This window comes from Podarcis erhardii, assembly GCF_964252035.2.
Source record: "Podarcis erhardii genome assembly, chromosome: 10".
In the NCBI taxonomy this organism is placed as follows: domain Eukaryota; kingdom Metazoa; phylum Chordata; class Lepidosauria; order Squamata; family Lacertidae; genus Podarcis; species Podarcis erhardii.
The window spans coordinates 35,432,014-35,451,284 of record NC_138500.1 but is presented as its reverse complement, the minus strand read 5'-3'; the positions used below and the strand labels follow the sequence as shown (position 1 = coordinate 35,451,284).

At 41.5% G+C, this 19,271-nt stretch overlaps 1 protein-coding gene and 1 long non-coding RNA gene across 12 annotated transcripts in view; one reads left to right on the top strand and one right to left on the bottom strand.

Moving 5' to 3' along the window:
• Positions 1-15,286, top strand: part of LOC309351026 — a 28,942-nt gene extending 13,656 nt beyond the window's left edge. Inside the window, exon 3 of the long non-coding RNA XR_014160662.1 lies at positions 14,877-15,286. This is a non-coding gene — a long non-coding RNA (uncharacterized lncRNA). The remainder of the gene's footprint in view (positions 1-14,876) is intronic.
• The window catches only part of ANKS1B (ankyrin repeat and sterile alpha motif domain containing 1B), a 332,378-nt gene that overhangs the window by 145,526 nt on the left and 167,581 nt on the right, over positions 1-19,271 (bottom strand). For all 11 annotated transcript variants that reach the window (XM_081878201.1, XM_081878197.1, XM_081878206.1 and 8 more), the window contains one exon: positions 4,962-5,060. In XM_081878201.1, coding sequence (XP_081734327.1) covers positions 4,962-5,060 — 99 coding nt within the window. The remainder of the gene's footprint in view (positions 1-4,961; positions 5,061-19,271) is intronic.

Below are 19,271 nucleotides of genomic sequence, written 5' to 3'. Positions count from 1 at the left end.
CATCTTCCTTATCGCATCCTGGATCTCTTCTGCTTTTATAGGTTTATTTAATTGAGTTCTTTCTTCCTCTGTTATGGTCTTCCCACTGTAGTCTTCTAAATATTCTTCTATCCGGGTTATCTCTTCATCTTCCTTTTTGTACAATTTCTCATAAAATTTGAGGAAATTTTCCTTTATTCCTTTTGGATCTTCTATCAATTGCTCCTCTATTTTTATCTTATTTATTACATTTTGTTTTTGCCTTTTTCACAGTTGCCAAGCTAATAGTTTACCTGTTTTGTTAGCTGATTCGAAATATTTTTGTTTCATTAACTTAATTTTCCATTCAATTTCTTGACTTGTTAGCATTGAATACTGTGTTTGTAACATTTTTATTATTTGTATGTTTTGTTCATCTTTCGGATTTGTTGTTAATTTTTTCTCACATTCTCTTAGCTGACTAAGGATTTCCTCTTTTGTTCTCTTACTTTCCTCTTATAGCTATTTTGCTGAATAAGAAACCCTCTTAAGACCGCCTTGCTGGCATCCCAGACTACATCTATACTTGTTTCTTTATTGAGATTCAGACTGAAATAGTCTTTTAAGGTGGCTTTGGCCTTTTCAATAACATCTTCACTCTCCAATAAATATTCAATCATTCTCCATCTGAACCCGCCCTGTGATACACCTTTTATTTCGAAAACTATCGAATTATGATCAGGGAAGGTTCTAGGTTGGATTTCGCACTTTGAAGTTCTTAATGTAAGTTCTCTTGAGACCCAGATTTGATCAATTCTGCCCCAGCTCTTATGTGGCTCTGAAAAGAAGGTGAATTGCTTCTCTATTGGGTGTTTGTATCTCCAGATGTCTACTAAATCTAAATTTTCCTCCAGATTGTTAAAGGATCTTGGCAGTTTCCCTTGATTACATTTTTTCTTTTCTGATTGTCTATGTATTTCTGGTGCCGGCACTCCATTGAAATCTCCCAATAATACCGTCTTGTTACATTCTAACTCCAGTAATATTAGTTCCAGTTTCTTAAAGAACTCCAATTTATTCCAATTTATAACCTGAATAAGTCTTGATCTTTTCATAGTTTCTGATTTTGTCAAAACACTCAGCATACTATGCAGTTTATTCATACGCTCACAAATCTGAGACCAGAAGTAAACTGAATGCTCATAAAAGATCCAGAAATCACAGCATGATCCTTTTTAAAGTTATGACATAGTTGCTTTTCTGGTGTGCCAGGAGTTTTATGATGTCTGTGTGGGGTGAAGAAGGAAGAGGTGGTCATAACTGGCTTGGAGTTGTGATTCACTGACACTTTTGCTTGGTGCCTTTTCACGATGTGTCTCTGTACCTTGCCCCCCAAAATTATCAGCATCCTCACAATTCTTAGCCTCCTTCCTTGCCTTTCAAGCTGTCATCCTCCCCCCTCTTTAGCTCATAACTTTATATTCAGCACTTATTTTTCATGAGCACATCTTAGCTTCATGACCTCCACTGCTGTCACTTGATTCCCAGGCTGATGGCTTCTTCCTTTAGGCCTTTTGGTGACTCCATGGCTGCTTGTTTCTTAAGCAGAATTCTCTTACTTGCTACCTCTATAGAAAAGGAAGGATTCTTGACACCAAAACCAAGTATTTTTCGTCTGCGTTGATGGCATCGCTGCTTCATTATATAATATTATAACTTTTAAATGTCAAATTCTGTTCAAACCAACTGGGTTTTGCACAACTGTGTTTCAGATTTCCAATGCAGTTCAATATGTCTTGGAACTAATGATGGGTGATAATTCAAAAATCATACTTTGCCTAGTTATGAATTCAGCATTATGTGCTTGGTGGAAATGTTCTCCATTATTTCAAGATTTTGAAGAATCTAAGGATTTTGTGCATGCGCATCTCGAACATGCATCATGTGAAAATGATATGCATAATATATCACGTGTTACAACAATACCACCTTTTTCTCATTGGCAGTTTTTACATTTCTTTTTATTCTTATTTTTACCATTGTGTGGTGCAGCAGTGCAGTTAGGTAACTGTATGCGCAGTAAGGCGACCCCTCTTTAGATGGTGACATGTCCCAACTCCAGCCCAGTGGTTCGCACAAGGAAATTCCTGAAGGTGAGGCCCGGCGTAGGTATCCCACTGCTATTGCGCACAGATAGTGCTCATTTATCCAGATGCCAGTTCACAGCAGTCCTTAGAAAAGCCATCCTTGAGTGTGGGTTGGACTCCAGAGTATTTTCTGCAGATTCCTTTTGTATAGGCGCAGCCACCATGGCTTTCTGCTGGGGACTTCCCCTGGCTTGCATTAAAGCTCTGGGCCATTGCTAATCATCTGCTTATAGGCACTATGTGTGCACTGGGATCCATGGCCTCACTGCCTCTTGTAGATGATTTCTTGCAGGTACAAGCTGAAAACAGGCGTGGATCTGTAGTCACAGCATAGTGCACTGAGCTTTATTAACTTCATGGGGGCAGCACCTTGGTTTAGAAGACAGAGCACATAACACCTGGATGGGCCAAATGGGCATGCAGTGGAACAAACTAATGCCATGGGTGGCAGCATGGGTGGCAGCACCGGAGCTGCCTGATGCCCTTGTTATTCAGCTTATTGAAAATGATCTGGTCAAGAAGAAAGACATAGACCTCATCTGGGCAACAGCTGCAGATCTCAAGGCCTTCATATGGAACACCCAGCTTGTCCATTTTTGGGTCCAGGTACTTGGAGTGGTGGCAGTGGCAAGGAGCATCAGAACTGGCGCTATCAATCTTGCCTGGAAGAAGGTGAACAGCGCAATGTCCTGCTTGGTATCCTGGTTAGATGAGTGCATTGTTTGGCATCCTGCTATCACTTATGACAAAATGGACTTGTATCGATGAAATGGCTTGTACCTATCACCAACAGGCGATGAGGCCAGGCTGATGAACATCTACTGGAGCCTGTAGGACTGGTTGCAGATGTGAGCGGTTGGGCACAAGCTGGCATGGAGGGGCTGACTCATGTGGCAGAAAAAGGCACTTGGTTGGATCCTTAGTCTAAAGCTATGGGGTAGGTAGCTGCCCAACCCACAGATCCAGGATCAAAATTCAGGGAACCTCAGTAATGGGGTCCAGTGGTTGGGCTCTGACTGAAAGCCCAGACATGGGCCAACAGGCCATAGAACACCCCAGATGACATATTGGCAGGATCATCTTACAGATCTACATCATAGGGGATCCTTAACCACAGGATCGACCCTGATGGAGTTATCAGCCAGCAGTTGGGTTGGCTGATTCAGGATACATACCCAAGGCCTATGCCGAAACCGACCTACATCTGTAATCCATAAAGTTGTGGCCATTTCGATCCCAAGCTGGTGTCACACCATTTTTTGCTGCTTCTACACTTCAAAACCCCTCCACACAGTAACCTCTGGCCTGCTGCGCTTGGGTCTGCAATGTGTCATAACTCCACATTGAGAGATTATAATTATTTTTTTCTCATATTTTGGAAAAAAATTAACAGAATGGATTCCACATTTGCATCCAGCAGTAAGTATCAAAGGCAGAGCAACTTTAACCAACAGGATGTGTATGTAGTTTTTTTAGAAGTATATATGCCCCAAGCTTGTAGTATGTTTGCATTGTTCAGAGCATCTTACAAACCTTTAAAACAAATAAACATAGATAGAGTGAAAGTTTCTTGAAAGAATTGCAGGTCTTCTTGGAAAGGATCTCAAAAATCATTATCATTAATGTATTGGAGCACTACCTGGCTGCTTTGAGCTGCCTAAGTGTCAGGGACTGGACTGAAGGGGACGGCTGGGAATCACCCCCTTCTCCTCCTTTGCTTCCCTCGGAGGAAGAGGGGGAGTGGGTAGATCCCCCCTTCTCCAGTAGTTTCAAGAGAAGAGGGAGACAGGGTTGAACTCAGAGCTGCCAAGTTATGAGGTGTTTGGAGAAGGAGGAAGAGTGGGAGAATTGCCAGCAGAGATGTCCTTGGAGAGCATAGAAGAGCCACCATACCTGTGTACACATCGCTAACTTAGAATTCAAGAGCAAAGGGCCCAAAGACATTTGACTCCTGAGGCCACCCACAGGGCCACAGGCTGTTGCTGCGGAAGGAAGGGAAGGGGCTTAGAGTGAGCAACATCACTATGGAGTTAAGGACTGGATTCTTTGCCATGAGAACCATAAATGCAAACTTTCTTGCTTCTGCCTTGATCCTTGATGCTGCCAGGGGAGGATAGAATCAACCACACCTGACACCATGGGAAGTTATTCTAACTTTTGCTGGGCATTGCAGGTTGGGTGGAGATGGTGGCGAGCTCTGAGCCCCAGAGGTACTGAGCACACATATGCACAGACAGTGAGGTGGGGGAGTTCTAGGCAAAAGTGGAAACTACTGTGAAAGATGACTTACAGGCTGACTTTCTGCTGCATCTCTCTCTCTCTTCCTTACCTCCAGCCACTATATAGTCAACGAGAAGCAACAAGACCCAGCACTTTTGTGGATAAACTGGTTGTTGTCACTTATCCCCAGTGCCAGAATACAGACTCTGTTGTCTGAAAACAGTCATCTTTCTGTTTTAATACCCTGATATGCATGTGGATTGGTTTCCTCCCTTCTCAAGGAGGGAAAACCATGGAATTTACAAGAAGCAGTGATGCCCACCAACTTGGATGACTTTAAAAGATGATTAGAATAACTCATGGATCATAATGAACCTACTTGAATATGTTACTGCTGTTTCTCCAGTTATATAGAATTTTATTTTTAAAATATATGAATCAGACATAGCACAGGTGACAAGGACTAAAAATTATGTTGGCAGATAGCGAGGCCCGGAAGGACAACATTTTTTACTTAAGAATGATGATATAATAATAATAGTAATAATAGTAATAGTAATAGTAATAATAATAATAATAATAATAATAGCCTCTTGCTTATGACATTGGAATGTGGACAGGAAAACAAAAGGGTACCTTTGGAAGGAGCTGAATTGCCTGTAAAATTCTTTGTCTGTGTCCAGAATTAAGTATTCCAATTTCTAAAAGGTCCTGATCCTCCATCACGTTGCTTCCCTAAAACAAACAAGAAAATATAGTGACAGGTATATATTGGCAAATATTTTGGATAGTTTAAAACATCTTATGCTACTGGATTTTAACAAGTACATTGTTAACAACAAATCAAGAATCATGATCATACTTCTTTTCAGGTTCAGAAAATGTAAAAGTTACAGTATCACTACAGGTACTCCATCTGTAGTACTAGCAATTAATTAAATATATTGTTCCATGCCACCCCAATCTCCAAGAGGTGCGAGATTCCGGGGTATCATGTGCTTTCCCAGGATTCATGTTTCCTTTTTGAATGAGGCACAGCAGAAATTGTGGTGTTTTTATTATATATGTTTCATTTACACATTAATACAACCTGAGCCTACAATAGAGGGGTTCACAGCATTAATAGCCCAAAAGGGTCTTGTTTCTACTATAGCCGTAGTCTTGTATTCAAACAGAAGTCAAACATTGCTTTGACTCTCTCTCCAGCTTGCTGCTTTTTCCTGTGGCCCCTATTATTGCAACGTTCAACTCTAAACTCTGGCTATATCCTTCTAACTAGCTGTCTCACACAGAGCCCTTTCCTTTGTTCCCCTTAATGGCCCATCACCCAGGCAATCACGTCATCAGGAAGCTAGTCTGGTTCATATTTTAAGGATCAGGCAGTTAGAGGTGACGGTACTATGCACCAGTGAGTACCAATCAACACCAAAAAGCACTGCATGGGCATGTTCCCATCATTATCACTGTATGAAGATGACATTGTGTGGCTGTTGCACAAAGAGCTGCATGCATGAGCAGCACGGAGTCCACACTAAACTGCTGTTTAGAAGTGCCCCTTTAAAAAGAACGCATCTGTGTACTCTTCAAGGAATCCAGTGTTGGTTCTCCTTTTGTTGATTTCCCCCTTCCTGTTTCTTTTCCTGCTTTCAAAAATTTTATTTGCTGGATTTTATTGCAAGATTTTGGGAAAGGGTCTAAGTGGGAGGAACCATATAGATGGGTTGTAGGCAAAGCTATTCCTACTCAGAGTAGACCCACTGAAATTGATAGACATGACTAACTTAGAGCAGAGCCATTAAAATGAATGTATCTAAGTTAGTCATGTCTATCACTTTCAATTGGAAAAACTAAGTTGGATGCAACCCATGTGATTTAATTGTTAATACTTTGTAAAAATAAACATAACTTAGAGCACACTCCACTACTGCCACAGTAGCTAAAACAACTCTATTTCAGAAGCAGATAGAAACAAAGTCAGACAGAATGGCAAGCAGGTGGATCTGAAGTAAGGTGAATACCGGCTTGTTCATCATTCAACTGGCAATATCAAGTGATGACTCATGGGTGCCAAACACTCAAATCATGTACCCCAGGCAGAGCTTTTCTCTCACCTCAAATGCAGCTCTTTTTCAAAGGGTAGTTCATGCATTCTACTATGAGTGAGACACTGATGAAACTAAGACTGATCCAAATGTTCCAACCCACCAAATTTCTCAGCATTTAAGGGTTCAGAGGGGAAGCTCTCACAAAGATCAGGAAGGGAGAGCACATATTTGGCTGGGTGAGGTGACAGCAGTACTATTCCTCCCCCCATATAATGTCCTGGGAATGACACCCAATCTCCAAAGTGTGCGAGAACAGCGGTGCTGGCAGGGGCTGAGCCGAGCCATTGCAGTGCTTGTCAGGAACCAGGGTTAGGAGTATCTCAGCAATAAATAAATAAATAAAAACCAGTGTCAGTAAAGTTGACACCAAAACAGCGCATGTCTAGTGATCCTAGCAACTCTAGTAGGTCTTGCCCCAATGAGGCACTGAAGGTCCCTGTATTCCCACCTCCCTCTAAGGCTCCTCCTCTCCAGGGTTTTTCCCAAGCAGTCACAAACTGTTTTTTGCACACAACCAATCTCTGCTCAGTTCTTTTCATTTATCTGCATGTTATGGGATACTGGGCTTGGGGAGGAGCTGGATGCAGCAGGAGTGGGAAACTCCCTGGATTCTTCAACAGCCTGCCTCATCTCTGTATCCTGCCCCCCCCCCCCGCCTCTGAGTCTGGACAACTCTCTGCCACAGCCTCTTCCTGCTCACTAAACCCTGTTCCCTCTTCAGCTTCTTACACCTCCTTTCCAGCAGTGGAGGAAGGGTCTCGGGCACCTTGGGTGGCGTGCCCAGGGGCGGGGCAAACAGCCCACAGGAGTGGGGCGCAGTGCCCATAGGGGCACAGGGCCCATAGGGACAGCACAGGGTGCGCAGTATCCCGTGCCATCCCTATGGGTGCCACGGCACGCCCCATCCCTATGGATGCCCCACGCCCCATGCCGTACCATCCCTATGGGCGCTGCAGTACACCCTGTCCTTATGGACACTGCATGCCCCGCCCCATGCTGTCCTGTTCCTATGGGCGCCACGCACCACAGGGTGCCCGGGACCCATAGGGACAGCACAGGGTGCCCATATGGGACAAGACGAGGCACATGGCGCCCATAGGGCCTCAGCCGCCTTACAGCTGGGGGGGGGGGGAGCAGCGGGCAGACAGTGTGGAGCCTGCAGACGGCGAGAAGCATGGCTCATTCACACTGCAGGTCCCGCGGTGACGAGTGCTGCCTGCCATTTTGTTACCCCCCATCAGGGTGACACCCGGGGTGGGTTGCACGCCCTGCACCCCCCTTCATACTCCCCTGCTCCTCTCCCTAGTCCTCTCCCTCTGCCCATTCTACATCTCCCCCTCCCTTGGGGGTTCTTCAGTTGGCGCCTCCCACCACTCCTCTGCATCCAGCCAGTCCATGGCATTGCTTTAAAGAGGCAGAAAAAAGTGTTAATGGAAGAAGCCACCTTGTAATTTAAACTTGGCACTTTAAAGGAGTACTGCCACCATTGACCCAAATGTCATCTGATCTTTTCTTCACTCTCTGAATTTCCCACCCACACCTTTGCTGGGAAGAAAGGTCTGATGGAGAAGTAGGAGGCAACCTTTGTGCAGCTCTAGATGAAACACAAAGAGATTTACATACGTACATGTGTAAATCATTCACCAGTTACCTGAATTGTAGCACAGTACCACCATTCACTAAATGAAGAGCCCTGCTATTATTAGCTTATGTACGGGTGATACATATATGGCTGCAAGCTAATAGTCATAGATTAAAACATACTAAAGAAAAAACATATCCTATTTTACATTTGGGGCTCTTACAGCAACTTGCCATGCTTTATGTAAAGCATTTTTTTCTTATTCTATTCTTTGTGTAACCTTCAATATGCAGGAAAGTGGGCTGAAAATTGAGCAAGCAAACAAATTTGTGAGGAGGTGGAGAGAAAGTTAAAGCTATTCCATTAACCTACTAGGACAATCTGTCATTTAGTCCTTGCCCTCCCAGAACACTGCTCATCAGCAACTACCCATTATGTGGTCATGTGAATATCTGCATATTTCCCCCCAAAGCAGATTGTTTGGTGGGGGGTAAGCAAAGTAACTCCAAAGGCTGAAGACAGAAATGAGACATCTGAATTGCTTATGAAACTGAAGGCCCATAAGAAGTAGACTACTTTTGATATTTGGCATAATCATTGCTCCTTAATTTTGCCAACAACATTACTCCCAGAAAAGATACCCATTGTAATTAAGGATCTAGAACAGGAAGCCTGAAGCAATTAAATAGTGCATAGGCATCACTTTCTGAAAATGAGCAAAGATTTGATGAGCAATAAGTGAGAGTGCAAATGCAAGTTAAAGCCTGATCTCTCTGTGTGAAATCTGCAGCATCTCATGGGCCTCAGGAAAGACAACAGTCTCCCCACCCCCCAAAAAGAACGTTAGAGAATAATGTGCACTGCTCAGCAGAAAACTCCAAATACCGTTATGCATTTAAAAAAAGAGCATGACTTCGATTATAGCTGTATTAAAACCCTTGGAGCTGCATTGTCAGCACAGAGCTAGGGTGGGATGGGAAATAGGAAGAAATGAAGGTACTTTCTATTGATTGGGAAATTCTGGTTTTGTTGATCTCATAGAAATGCAGAGTTTGAAAGGGACCACAAGGGTCATCTAGTGCAACCCCCTGCAATGCAGGAATCTTTCTGCCCATTGTGGGGCTCGAACCCATGATCCTGAAATTAAGAGTCTCATGCTGAGCTATCCCAAGGAGTCCCTACTTTCTCATTTGAACCAGAAGTAGCAGCAAGGCTACAGGGCTACAATGTAAAAATAGAAATGGCTACACATCAGAGCCAACTCAGAATGACACTTTTCATTCATGTCCTTGCAAAGGAAGCACAAGGATATAATGTAAATTTATTTTGGTTTTCCAAGATTTCATTTAAAGAAATATTTAATTCATATTTTTGTAAATATAGTTTTAAAAAGGCAAAAAGTATGGGTGGGGGAAAGGAACTAAGGGTAGAAATCTAAAGCTAAATAAAAGGGTGGAATAACAAAAGGAACATAGGGCTAGGGAAAAGCCCTTCAGATATTTGAAGATGGGTATCATATGTACTCACAGCCTCATCTTATCCAGGCTAAACCCAACTCCTTCAACCATTCCTCATAAGGCACGGTTTCCAGACCCTTGATCACTGTGGCCACGCTCCTCTGCACATGTTCCAGCTTATCAATATCCTTCTTAGTGGTGCCCAGAACTAGATACAGTACTCCAGGTGGGGTATGACCAAGGCAGAATAGATTGGTACTATCAATTCCCTTGATCAGGACACTATACTTCTGTTGATGCAGCCTTGAATAGCATTAACCCCCTTTTTTGCTAATGTATTACACGGTTGATTCATGTTAAGCTTGTGGTTTACTAAGACCCCCAGTTCCTTTTCACATGTACTACTCGCAATCCAGGCATCTCTCACCTTATATTTGCACAGCTCGTTATTCATGCCTAAGTATAGAACCTTACATTTGTTCCCATTTTGTTTGTTCTCAAATCTGGCAAGGTCATCTTGATTCCTGATTCTGTCTTCTGCAGCATTAGCTATCCCTCACAGTTTGGTGTCATCTGCAAATTTGATGAACTCCCCCTCAATTCCTTTATTCAAGTTGTTTATAAAGACATTTAATAACAATGGGCCCAGAACAGAACCCTGTGACACTCCACTTGTCCCTTTTTTCTAGGGTAATGAGGAGCCATTAGTGAGCACTCTTTGGGTTCAGTCAGTCAACCATCTAATAATCCACACAACAGTTACCTCATCCAGCCCACATTCTACCAGCTTCTCCACAAGAAGATCATGGAGGAATTTGTCAAAAGCCTTACTAATAACAAGAAACCCTATGTCCACAGCATTCCCCTGATCTCCCAAGCTTGAAACAGTATATATAAAAAAAGAAATGAAATTTGTCTGGCATGACTTGCTTTTGAGAAACCCATGCTGGGTCTTAGTAATCACAACATCATTTTCTAAGTGCTCACAGCAGCAGCGGAGCAAGCCAAATGGGAGCCTGGGGTGGCACGTGTGCCCTGTGCCCAGGGGTGGGGCCAGCTGCCCGTGGGCCAGGGTGAGCCAGGGCAGGACGCTCCGTGGGGCCTCCAAGGAGTCTGCCTGTCTCCTCTCATTCAGCCGCCCTACAGCTGAGGGGGAGGTGGCGGGCAGACCGTTTGGGGCAGGCCCCACAATGAGTTCCGACTGGCATTTTGTCACCCCTCAGTGGTGACACCCGGGGCAACCCGCCCCCACCGCCCCCCCTTCCTCCACCTCTGGCTCACAGACAGTACAGCAGCACTATAGGACAAAACCAGGAAAAAGCAGCTCTTATGTGCTAGTAAAATGTTTAAAAGCCAACTCACCCCGCTTGACATATTAAGTCATGAAATAGCACGATATGTTTAATGGTTGGAAAACTGTGTATTATTTATGATCACACTGTAAAGTAAATTAGCAACATATCTTATTCAGTAATAGAAAACATATTTCTTTATCAGTGTGTTAAGCCATGTAGGGCTGTTCCAGCACTGAATATTTATAGGTTCTGTTTTTCACAATGAAAGATGCTGTTTCTCTGAAAAGTAGCACTTTGCTAGGGAGAGAAAAAAACCATTTTACTGCAATATTGTGACCTTTGTCTCACCTCTCCTTCACCCCAAGTGAAGAGGGAGGTACTGCACTGCACATCATCTCCTTTAAAGTGGCCATTATCACTCTGAAAGAAGCAATTTGCAATGTGAACATCTTTGGGCAAATATTTTACTAAGTGCGGTTGAGGTACCATGCTATGTATCACACCACTATGGCCCACCTTCTTTAAAGGAGGCAACCCAGAGGTGATCTGCATGCAACATACAGCATAATCCCTCCCCTCTTTTGGAAAGCACTGAAGATTGTCATCATTCATACAGCCATCCCAGTTTCTGATTTGAATCCAAAATGTCTCGCTTTTCCTTAGGATGTCTCTATTTTCAATGAATAAATATTCAAGGGTATGGAGTTGTCTAACACCTGAGCCATCTGAAGGCAATCCCGTATAGGGAAGTTTTTAAAAATGTTTAATGTTTAATTGCGTTTTTATACATGTTGGAAGCTGCCCAGAGCAGCTGGGGCAACCCAATAAGATGTGTGGGGTATAAATAGTAAAATTATCATTATGGAATGGGATGTCCCTATTTTCATCAGAGAAATGTTGGAAGGTATGTTCACATGCCTGCTGAAAGATCTCCAAAATGGAGGCCTTCTTTTCAAATGGTGCCCCCCCCCAAAAAAAAAGTGAAAAGGAGATCCTACACTATGCAGAGTATCCATTCTAGGCCTGGAATAAGGTCCTTGTAATTTTGTTCATAAAGGCAAAAAAGAAAAGAAAAAATATTTACTAGATTATTAAGAAAAGGAAAGGAAAATGTGTTTTTCAGCTCTTCTTTCAATTGACTCTTTTTAATGTAGATTAGTCAGGCAATATATCAAATACATCCATTGTACATTAAAATTAGCAAATGGCCAGAAATGTTCATGTTTCACTGTGATTGCAAGAGCACTGCTCTAATGCTTTTCTATTAATGTTATTATTAAATAAAAACCTTGTGCTTTGTTTTAACATTTGGATGATTTCTCTAAACCAGGCATATGCAAACTCGCCCCTCCAGATGTTTTGGGACTACAATTCCCATCATCCCTGACCACTGGTCCTCTTAGCTAGGGATCATGGGAGTTGTTGTCCCAAAATATCTGGAGGGCCGAGTTTGCCTATGCCTGATCTAAACCCTAATGTTAGTGTAAAAGAAATTATTTGACCAGACGCATGGATGTACCTTCTCAGCTGTGTGCCCAGTGTGATGGCCCCACTCACGCTACCCTAAATCTGCTTCTGCTGGCACTCCTGCCAGTATGTCCATGCAGTGCCAACATCCCTGTTTCCATTGTCAATAAGTCAGTCACCAACAATGACCAATATAAAATGTTTCTATCACAGCTAGCTATGATAAAAAAGTAACTTTAATAACTAGCACCTGAGGGTTTTCTCCCCCCCCCCCATTCCCCCGCAGCTCACCAGCTATTCTTTTGCATCCTATCTGAAAGCAGGGGCTGTCTTTGTTTCTGTCTGTCTTGAGAGACAATGGAGTGTGCCTCCAGGGATGGAGAATCACAGCACCTGCTGAGCCTGCAAAGACCAGTGACTTGTCACTGCTGCCTCCCACATTGTTTTTGCTGTGTTAGCAGCACCAAAATGACCTCTATGGGGTGCCAGCCTGGGCAGTGTGTATAGAGGTCCTGGGCTGCCCAGACAAGGAGTCTCTCCTCTCAGTGTTGCTGGTGTGGTCCAAAGGAAAGCAGAGCAATATAGTTTTGGCACCAGTTTGACTGCAGGAGTTAGTGGCAGGAGGCGGACAAAAATACATGGGGTAAAATGCTTTAAATAAACAAATAAGCTGATTTATTAAAACCATTTTCTATGTGACATGTTGTGCCCTCATTATAGTATTTGGGATGTGCTATCCAGGAACGACAGCTCATTAATCCAGTGTATATAGTTCAGTAAAATATTAAAAACTGCTTTCTTGCTTGTCATTTTTCTTACTTTGAAAATGACTTCATTTATCTAATTCCTCCCATTTGGCTCAATCTAGTGTTATAACCCATTGGAACAAACTGTTCTACGTCACTTTCTCCTTCAAGCCCTTCAAACCCAACAAGACACCTTGGTCCAAAGGTGCAAAACCTTGAATTAATTATGAAATTTTGTTACACTAACAAGATGATGCAATCTGTGCCACTACACTGGTGCCTGAACCCAGCAAGATTATGGATAAATTCACACTGAAATGCTGGAATTTTTTCATGAGGATTTTTTTAAATACAAAATTTGCAAATTGCTGCAGAAATGGGAACTGAATTGAAGATTGGAAAAAAGAGAAACCAAGATAACTGAAATTGAAATATATTTCCATCCCTATTAACAGTATTAAAAAGATTAGAGATATTAAAATGCCAGGCATTATAGAACTGCATGGAAGACATCACATTTTCTTATCAGAACATAACAGCACAAATTATGCTAAAGAAGATGACTACAGAATGGAAGTCTTGTGTGCTCTGAGAAATATCCCACTATTTGTTTATAGGCAGTTGGTTTATTCCATTCATTCTTTAGTTATACCAGGATACCAGCCAGATACTTGAATCTTAAAAAACAGACTGCAGGAAATGTCAATTAAAGTGTTTCCTAATACTTATTTTAATAATCTATGTAGAAATGTTACATTCCTGGGATCCCCAATGCTTACTGGAAACAATTTCAACTGCCTGATTCTTCTCCCACCCTTAAAAAAATATAAGAGCAATTGATTAAAGGTTGCCATTTTTCTTTTCTTTAAAAAAAAATGTTCCAGCAATTTATTTCACACAGGAAGAGGGCTGTGTTTTGTTTCTCCTTTCCTATTCAGCAGCTGGGGGGCTCACTTAGCTGGCTCACTCCTGTTACTGTGGTAACAAGACGACTGCTGTGATGCGATCTCATGTGCTTCATGCGTAAGAGGTTCTCAACCTTTGTCACAGCAAGGATCCCTAAAGCAATGGGGCTTTTTGTTTTTTAAAAAATAATTGATTACAAATATTAAAATACAGTATTTTATCTTACAGTACTAAGAAATGTATTAGTACAGAATATATAAAGTAGCCACCACACAAACTCATTCACATATGTTCCAAGTTCATTTAAAACACACACCCAGTTTCTAAAATAGGTCAACATATGAATTTGTTTCCTATTTCTTTAGGGCTAAACTGCATGCTATATACTGGGAGCATCATCACTGATTTCCTGACTATTTTTCTTTTTACTAAACACAGCCACTGGGTGGGGACAGCTAATTTGACTAGGAATATGATGCAGAGATGTTGTTGTTTACCCTTTCCTCTGCACTATTTTGCCAAGCTTAATCATGTAAACACACACATTTACTCCATGGATTGAGGAAATGCAGGTATGATACATGTGGAATAACAGTTTAGAGCAAGAAGATGGTGTGCCTAGAAAGAACTAAACTTCCCCATTCCCTTCCTTCCCCCACCACTTTTTAATCAGATTAGCACACACATTCCACCAGTAGCATTTAGTTTTTAAAAAGGTAAGATCATTCACAGATCTCCTGGCATGATGTGTGGTTTAATGTTTTGGGACTCATTGTAGGCGGCGTACTCATCACAGCAGGTTCAAGATTATTCGCCTCCAAAGATGAGCAAGCAAAGTGCACCAGGCCATATATCATCTGGAACAGCTCCACTGGGTGGGAAATTTACAGTAGTAGAAATTAAAGATTTCTCGTATGGCTTTGTATGACATAAGTCTTTAAAAATAAATCAAACCTGTTCTTTCTAATTATGTACCATCCTAATTTAATCCAGGACCTGAACTGTTGAGAAAATGGAATAAGACACTTGTGCTGCTAGACATCTTGACCTGCTATTCCACAATTCAACTAAATTATCAATGAAACAAGCTGCCATCAAGGTCAATGATTTTATTTGTTTAGATAGCATGACTCATGCTGAGGACTCAGGGCAACTAGTAAATTAGACTGTTCAGAAACTGGGGGATATATAGCAGCAAAGCTGTGAGAGAGGATGCCTAGAATCATGTTCCACAAGTCAACAAGACTAACATCAGAACAGCAACCAAAAAAAGGGAGATGCACCAAAAAACCAGGCTGAATGTTGCCGGCAAAAATAATAAGATGCTATGGTTATAATCCCCTCCCCCAGATGCATTTCACTGATTCAGGGGAATCTATAAAACTTGACAAATACATGAAATAATTGCATAAGATAAAAATAACACAGTATGAAACTGCCAAAAAATAAAATGTTACTCCACATAATTACCCTAAAAAGAATTTTGAAGGGCAAGAAGGACAAACAGCTACACAATAATAATATATGGTACTTGAAAATTTAAAAAAAGGTCTGCATAATATATTTATCAGTAAATAATAGTAACACAGAGATTGCATTTAATAAGCCAGTTTAAAACATACCACCAATGGTAACAAACTTATCAGTATTAAGGGTCATGCTTTTAAAATCAGAACTGTACAGCACAGGCAAAGTAAAACAAGGTCATCATCATAGCAACTATCAGAGCTGGCAGAAAAATCCCCCAGTATAAAAGAATTCTGCAAATAATTTTGAAATTCAGTGGATTCCATTAATCTTGGTTGGCAGACTATTTTAACTGATTAACTTCCATCTCACAAGAATCAGAGGAAGGAATTCCTACAGAAGGTAATGATATAATAATGACAAAGATACCATACTGAAATCCCGAACAAGGAAATGCTTGCCTCTCTAGGGGAACATATTTCCTACCACATATTACATTTTCTGCCAGCAATTATCTGGGTTACAGTCAACAGTGCTTGGAACAGTCAGCCTTGGCATTAATGCTGAAATCCCTGAGAGCATTGTACCACAGCACCAACTTCAAAATCAGCATGAAAAGCCTAGCTAGAGACACAGCAGGCCTCCCCAGGTCTTACATCTACGAGGAATTTGTATTCTGAGTCAGATGAAGAGTTGCCAACTGACAAGAAAATATGGCTTGGCGTTCTTTTGTTCCTCTAACAGCAGCTTTATCTGCAGAAATTGTCAGGAGAAACTTAGCATAGAGAAAAGCATTATCACTAGTCAATGACTTTAGATCAAGTTGTTGTTCCAAGCAAAAAATGAAAGGATGCTTAAAATGTTAGGAAACTTGGACTTAGCAACTGGCCATCCTTGCCCAATGTTTCCATGCCAGTGTTCCCACGAATATCACAATCCTCATTTGACAGTGCCCTTGAACCATCTGTGCAACCACAACAAGATTTCAGTGTGATATGCCTAGGACTGGCATGAAAATCTCATTAAGAAATAAATGCGAATAACTGATGTTTTATTTACTGCTGACCTCACAATAAATAACACAAAATATTATGGGAGGAAGAAAGTAAATCTAACCACCACTATATCTCTAGGTAGCTACTGGACACATCTTCATTGGTGCTGTAAGATTACAAACTAGTAAAACCCTAAAGAAAGGCTCCCTCAAAGTGTGATATATAAGGCATCAAAGTTCTCACAAGAGACAATGTATTACTAAAAATTAAAACATTTACTAGTTCCAAGACTGCCATTTATTATCAGAATGATTCATTGGAGGTTTGTCCTGATGAAGCCCAATGCAAGGAAAAGTGTTGGTTAAGAGCATCACATGGTTCATTTTTTCCACTACCATGAGGCTGAGGCTGTCCACATACTCTACATTTAAGGTCTTGAGATCAGGGATGAATATATAACTTCCACATATCTGTGATGGTTAAGGAGGAGACATAACTCACTAGCGATCTTAAGATTGGTCTTTTTGGTACAGAGGTCTATCTGATATGCGGGAGATATGGCAATCCAGTTTTACAGCCTAGCTATTTAATTATAAGAGATCACTTGAATTATTTTGATCTCTGCTAGCTTATCACAAAATAAGTTGAATAATACATGCTGAAAATATTTTCCAGCTTAATCTACTATTTAAAAAATTGTAATATCACATGTGGGACGCGGGTGGTGCTGTGGGTTAAACCACAGAGCCTAGGACTTGCCGATCAGAAGGTTGGCGGTTTGAATCCCCGCGACGGGGTGAGCTCCCGTTGCTCGGTCCCTCCTGCCAACCTAGCAGTTCGAAAGCACATCAAAGTGAAAGTAGATAAATAGGTACCGCTCTAGCGGGAAGGTAAACGGCGTTTCCGTGAGCTGCTCTGGTTCGCCAGAAGTGGCTTAGTCATGCTGGCCACATGACCCGGAAGCTGTACGCCGGCTCCCTCGGCCAATAAAGCGAGATGAGCGCTGCAACCCCAGAGTCAGTCACAACTGGACCTAATGGTCAGGGGTCCCTTTACCTTTAATATCACATGCACACCTGCAGCAGGGGCTGTTGCCCCCACCCCAGTTGAACCATAAACTCCTGATTTATATATTTCATTTTCAAAATTAGCAAATTTCTAGCATTTGTCGAATCTGAGATATGAGGCAAAATGTACAAGCACTATTTTTCTCATTTGTTCTGTGAAAAACTAGCCTGCTCTCACCTTTCAGTGTTTCAGCCAAGGAATGAAGTCATCGCAATGACTGACATTTAAGAAAACCAATGTAGTCAGTTAGAAAAAGAGAAGGTTAGAGTAAAGCACCTATTATCTAGATTCTTGGGTTGCTTTTAAGTCCTTTCCTGCTGTCTCCCTGAGTGAAGAAATTGCTGCCCCATAGCAAAACAACAACTAGGCACCCATAATTTGAGTGTACCTGTGATTAGGGAGTAGTGTATCAACTCAAAAACAAAAGCAAAGACAAGAACTCATAATATCTCATACAAAAAAAATGTTATTTCCTTCCGAATTTGTAAATATTTTTCTTAAAAAACACTGTAAATGACAATACAAATAAAGTCAATCATTATTTTAAGTATATTGTAGAGGGCAGGACTGTGACTGCGAGTGTGTGGGTTACACCAGCCCTGTAAAATCACCCAGTGTTGCTAGTTATGCTTATTTATGCATTTGCCATTCTCTGGGAAATATTTCTGCGGAATATCTACCTAACCTGCCTCGCAGGCTTGCTGTATGGGTTCAACGAGGAGGAGGAGGAGGAGAGCCATGTATGCCACCTTGAACTCCTTGGATAAAAGGTGGATAGAAATTAACTAATTAATTAATTATAATATATTTATTTAATTATAATATATTTATTGCCCTTATTCTCTGCTTATAGTTTTCCTGTTTAGCTTCTGTGGGACTTGTGAGACCCTAATTTCTTCTTATGTTCTTATGCTCTTAAGGATCTCACATGTCAAAGGAAGAATCTATTCCTTAAGACGTCCGTCCAAAGCAGATGATTAATTTGTGTCCCACATGTTATTAATCTCTGTCCCTCATGTTATTACAGACTAATTAAGTTTGTTCATACTTGTTAATTATTCTGGAAAATGTATTATGGGGTTTCAAAAGTGATTTAATTAATACTCAAAAAAAAAAAGGCAGAAACCGAGAACGTTATTAGTTGGTGGAGTCATGTCACTTTGTTAATTTCCCTCCCTGCCCTTTAGTCTCTCTTTGGTGAAAGAGCCCCAGCAGAGATTTAAAATCACAAAATATGCAGCAATGCAAACATGGAAAAATAGGCTGTTAAAACTTTAAAATACCCCCTTCTAAGCTTCTTCCGAAGCTCCCCTCGTTCCTTAGCACACAGAGAGACTAGTAGGTTAAAATGGTTTACTTATAAACTCTTCAAAGGTCAGATTTATGTCCTTTCCCATAAAACAGCAAAAAAAAGACAGGCAGCAAAACCTAGATTCATTTCAAAGTGGTAAATGCTTCTAAATTATTTGTATAGAAACACAAAGATGGCTTGCGAAAGCAATGTGGTCCAATCTTGGAGCATCTGGCTTAAATAGCCTTACTGGTTGGGTCCACATGGTAGAAGGAGAAGAAGAGAACAAAGAGTTTGGTAGCCCTTCCTCTCAAGGTGAGGGTGTGTGACCTAGCTAAGCCTGGCAGGACAGCATACTCTATGGTCTTAACCCCTTCATGCATTAATTAGAGTTAAACATGTTGGATTTTTAAGAGGCTGGATATGTTGCCTCCTCACACAAACACCTTAATCTACATTGTCACTCATTGAGAAGCACCTTTGTACCACACACAAAAACACTTGAGGCTTTGAGGGATGGAGTGGTATGGGATGGGTGTGATCCTCTGACAGCAAAGTATATGCAGG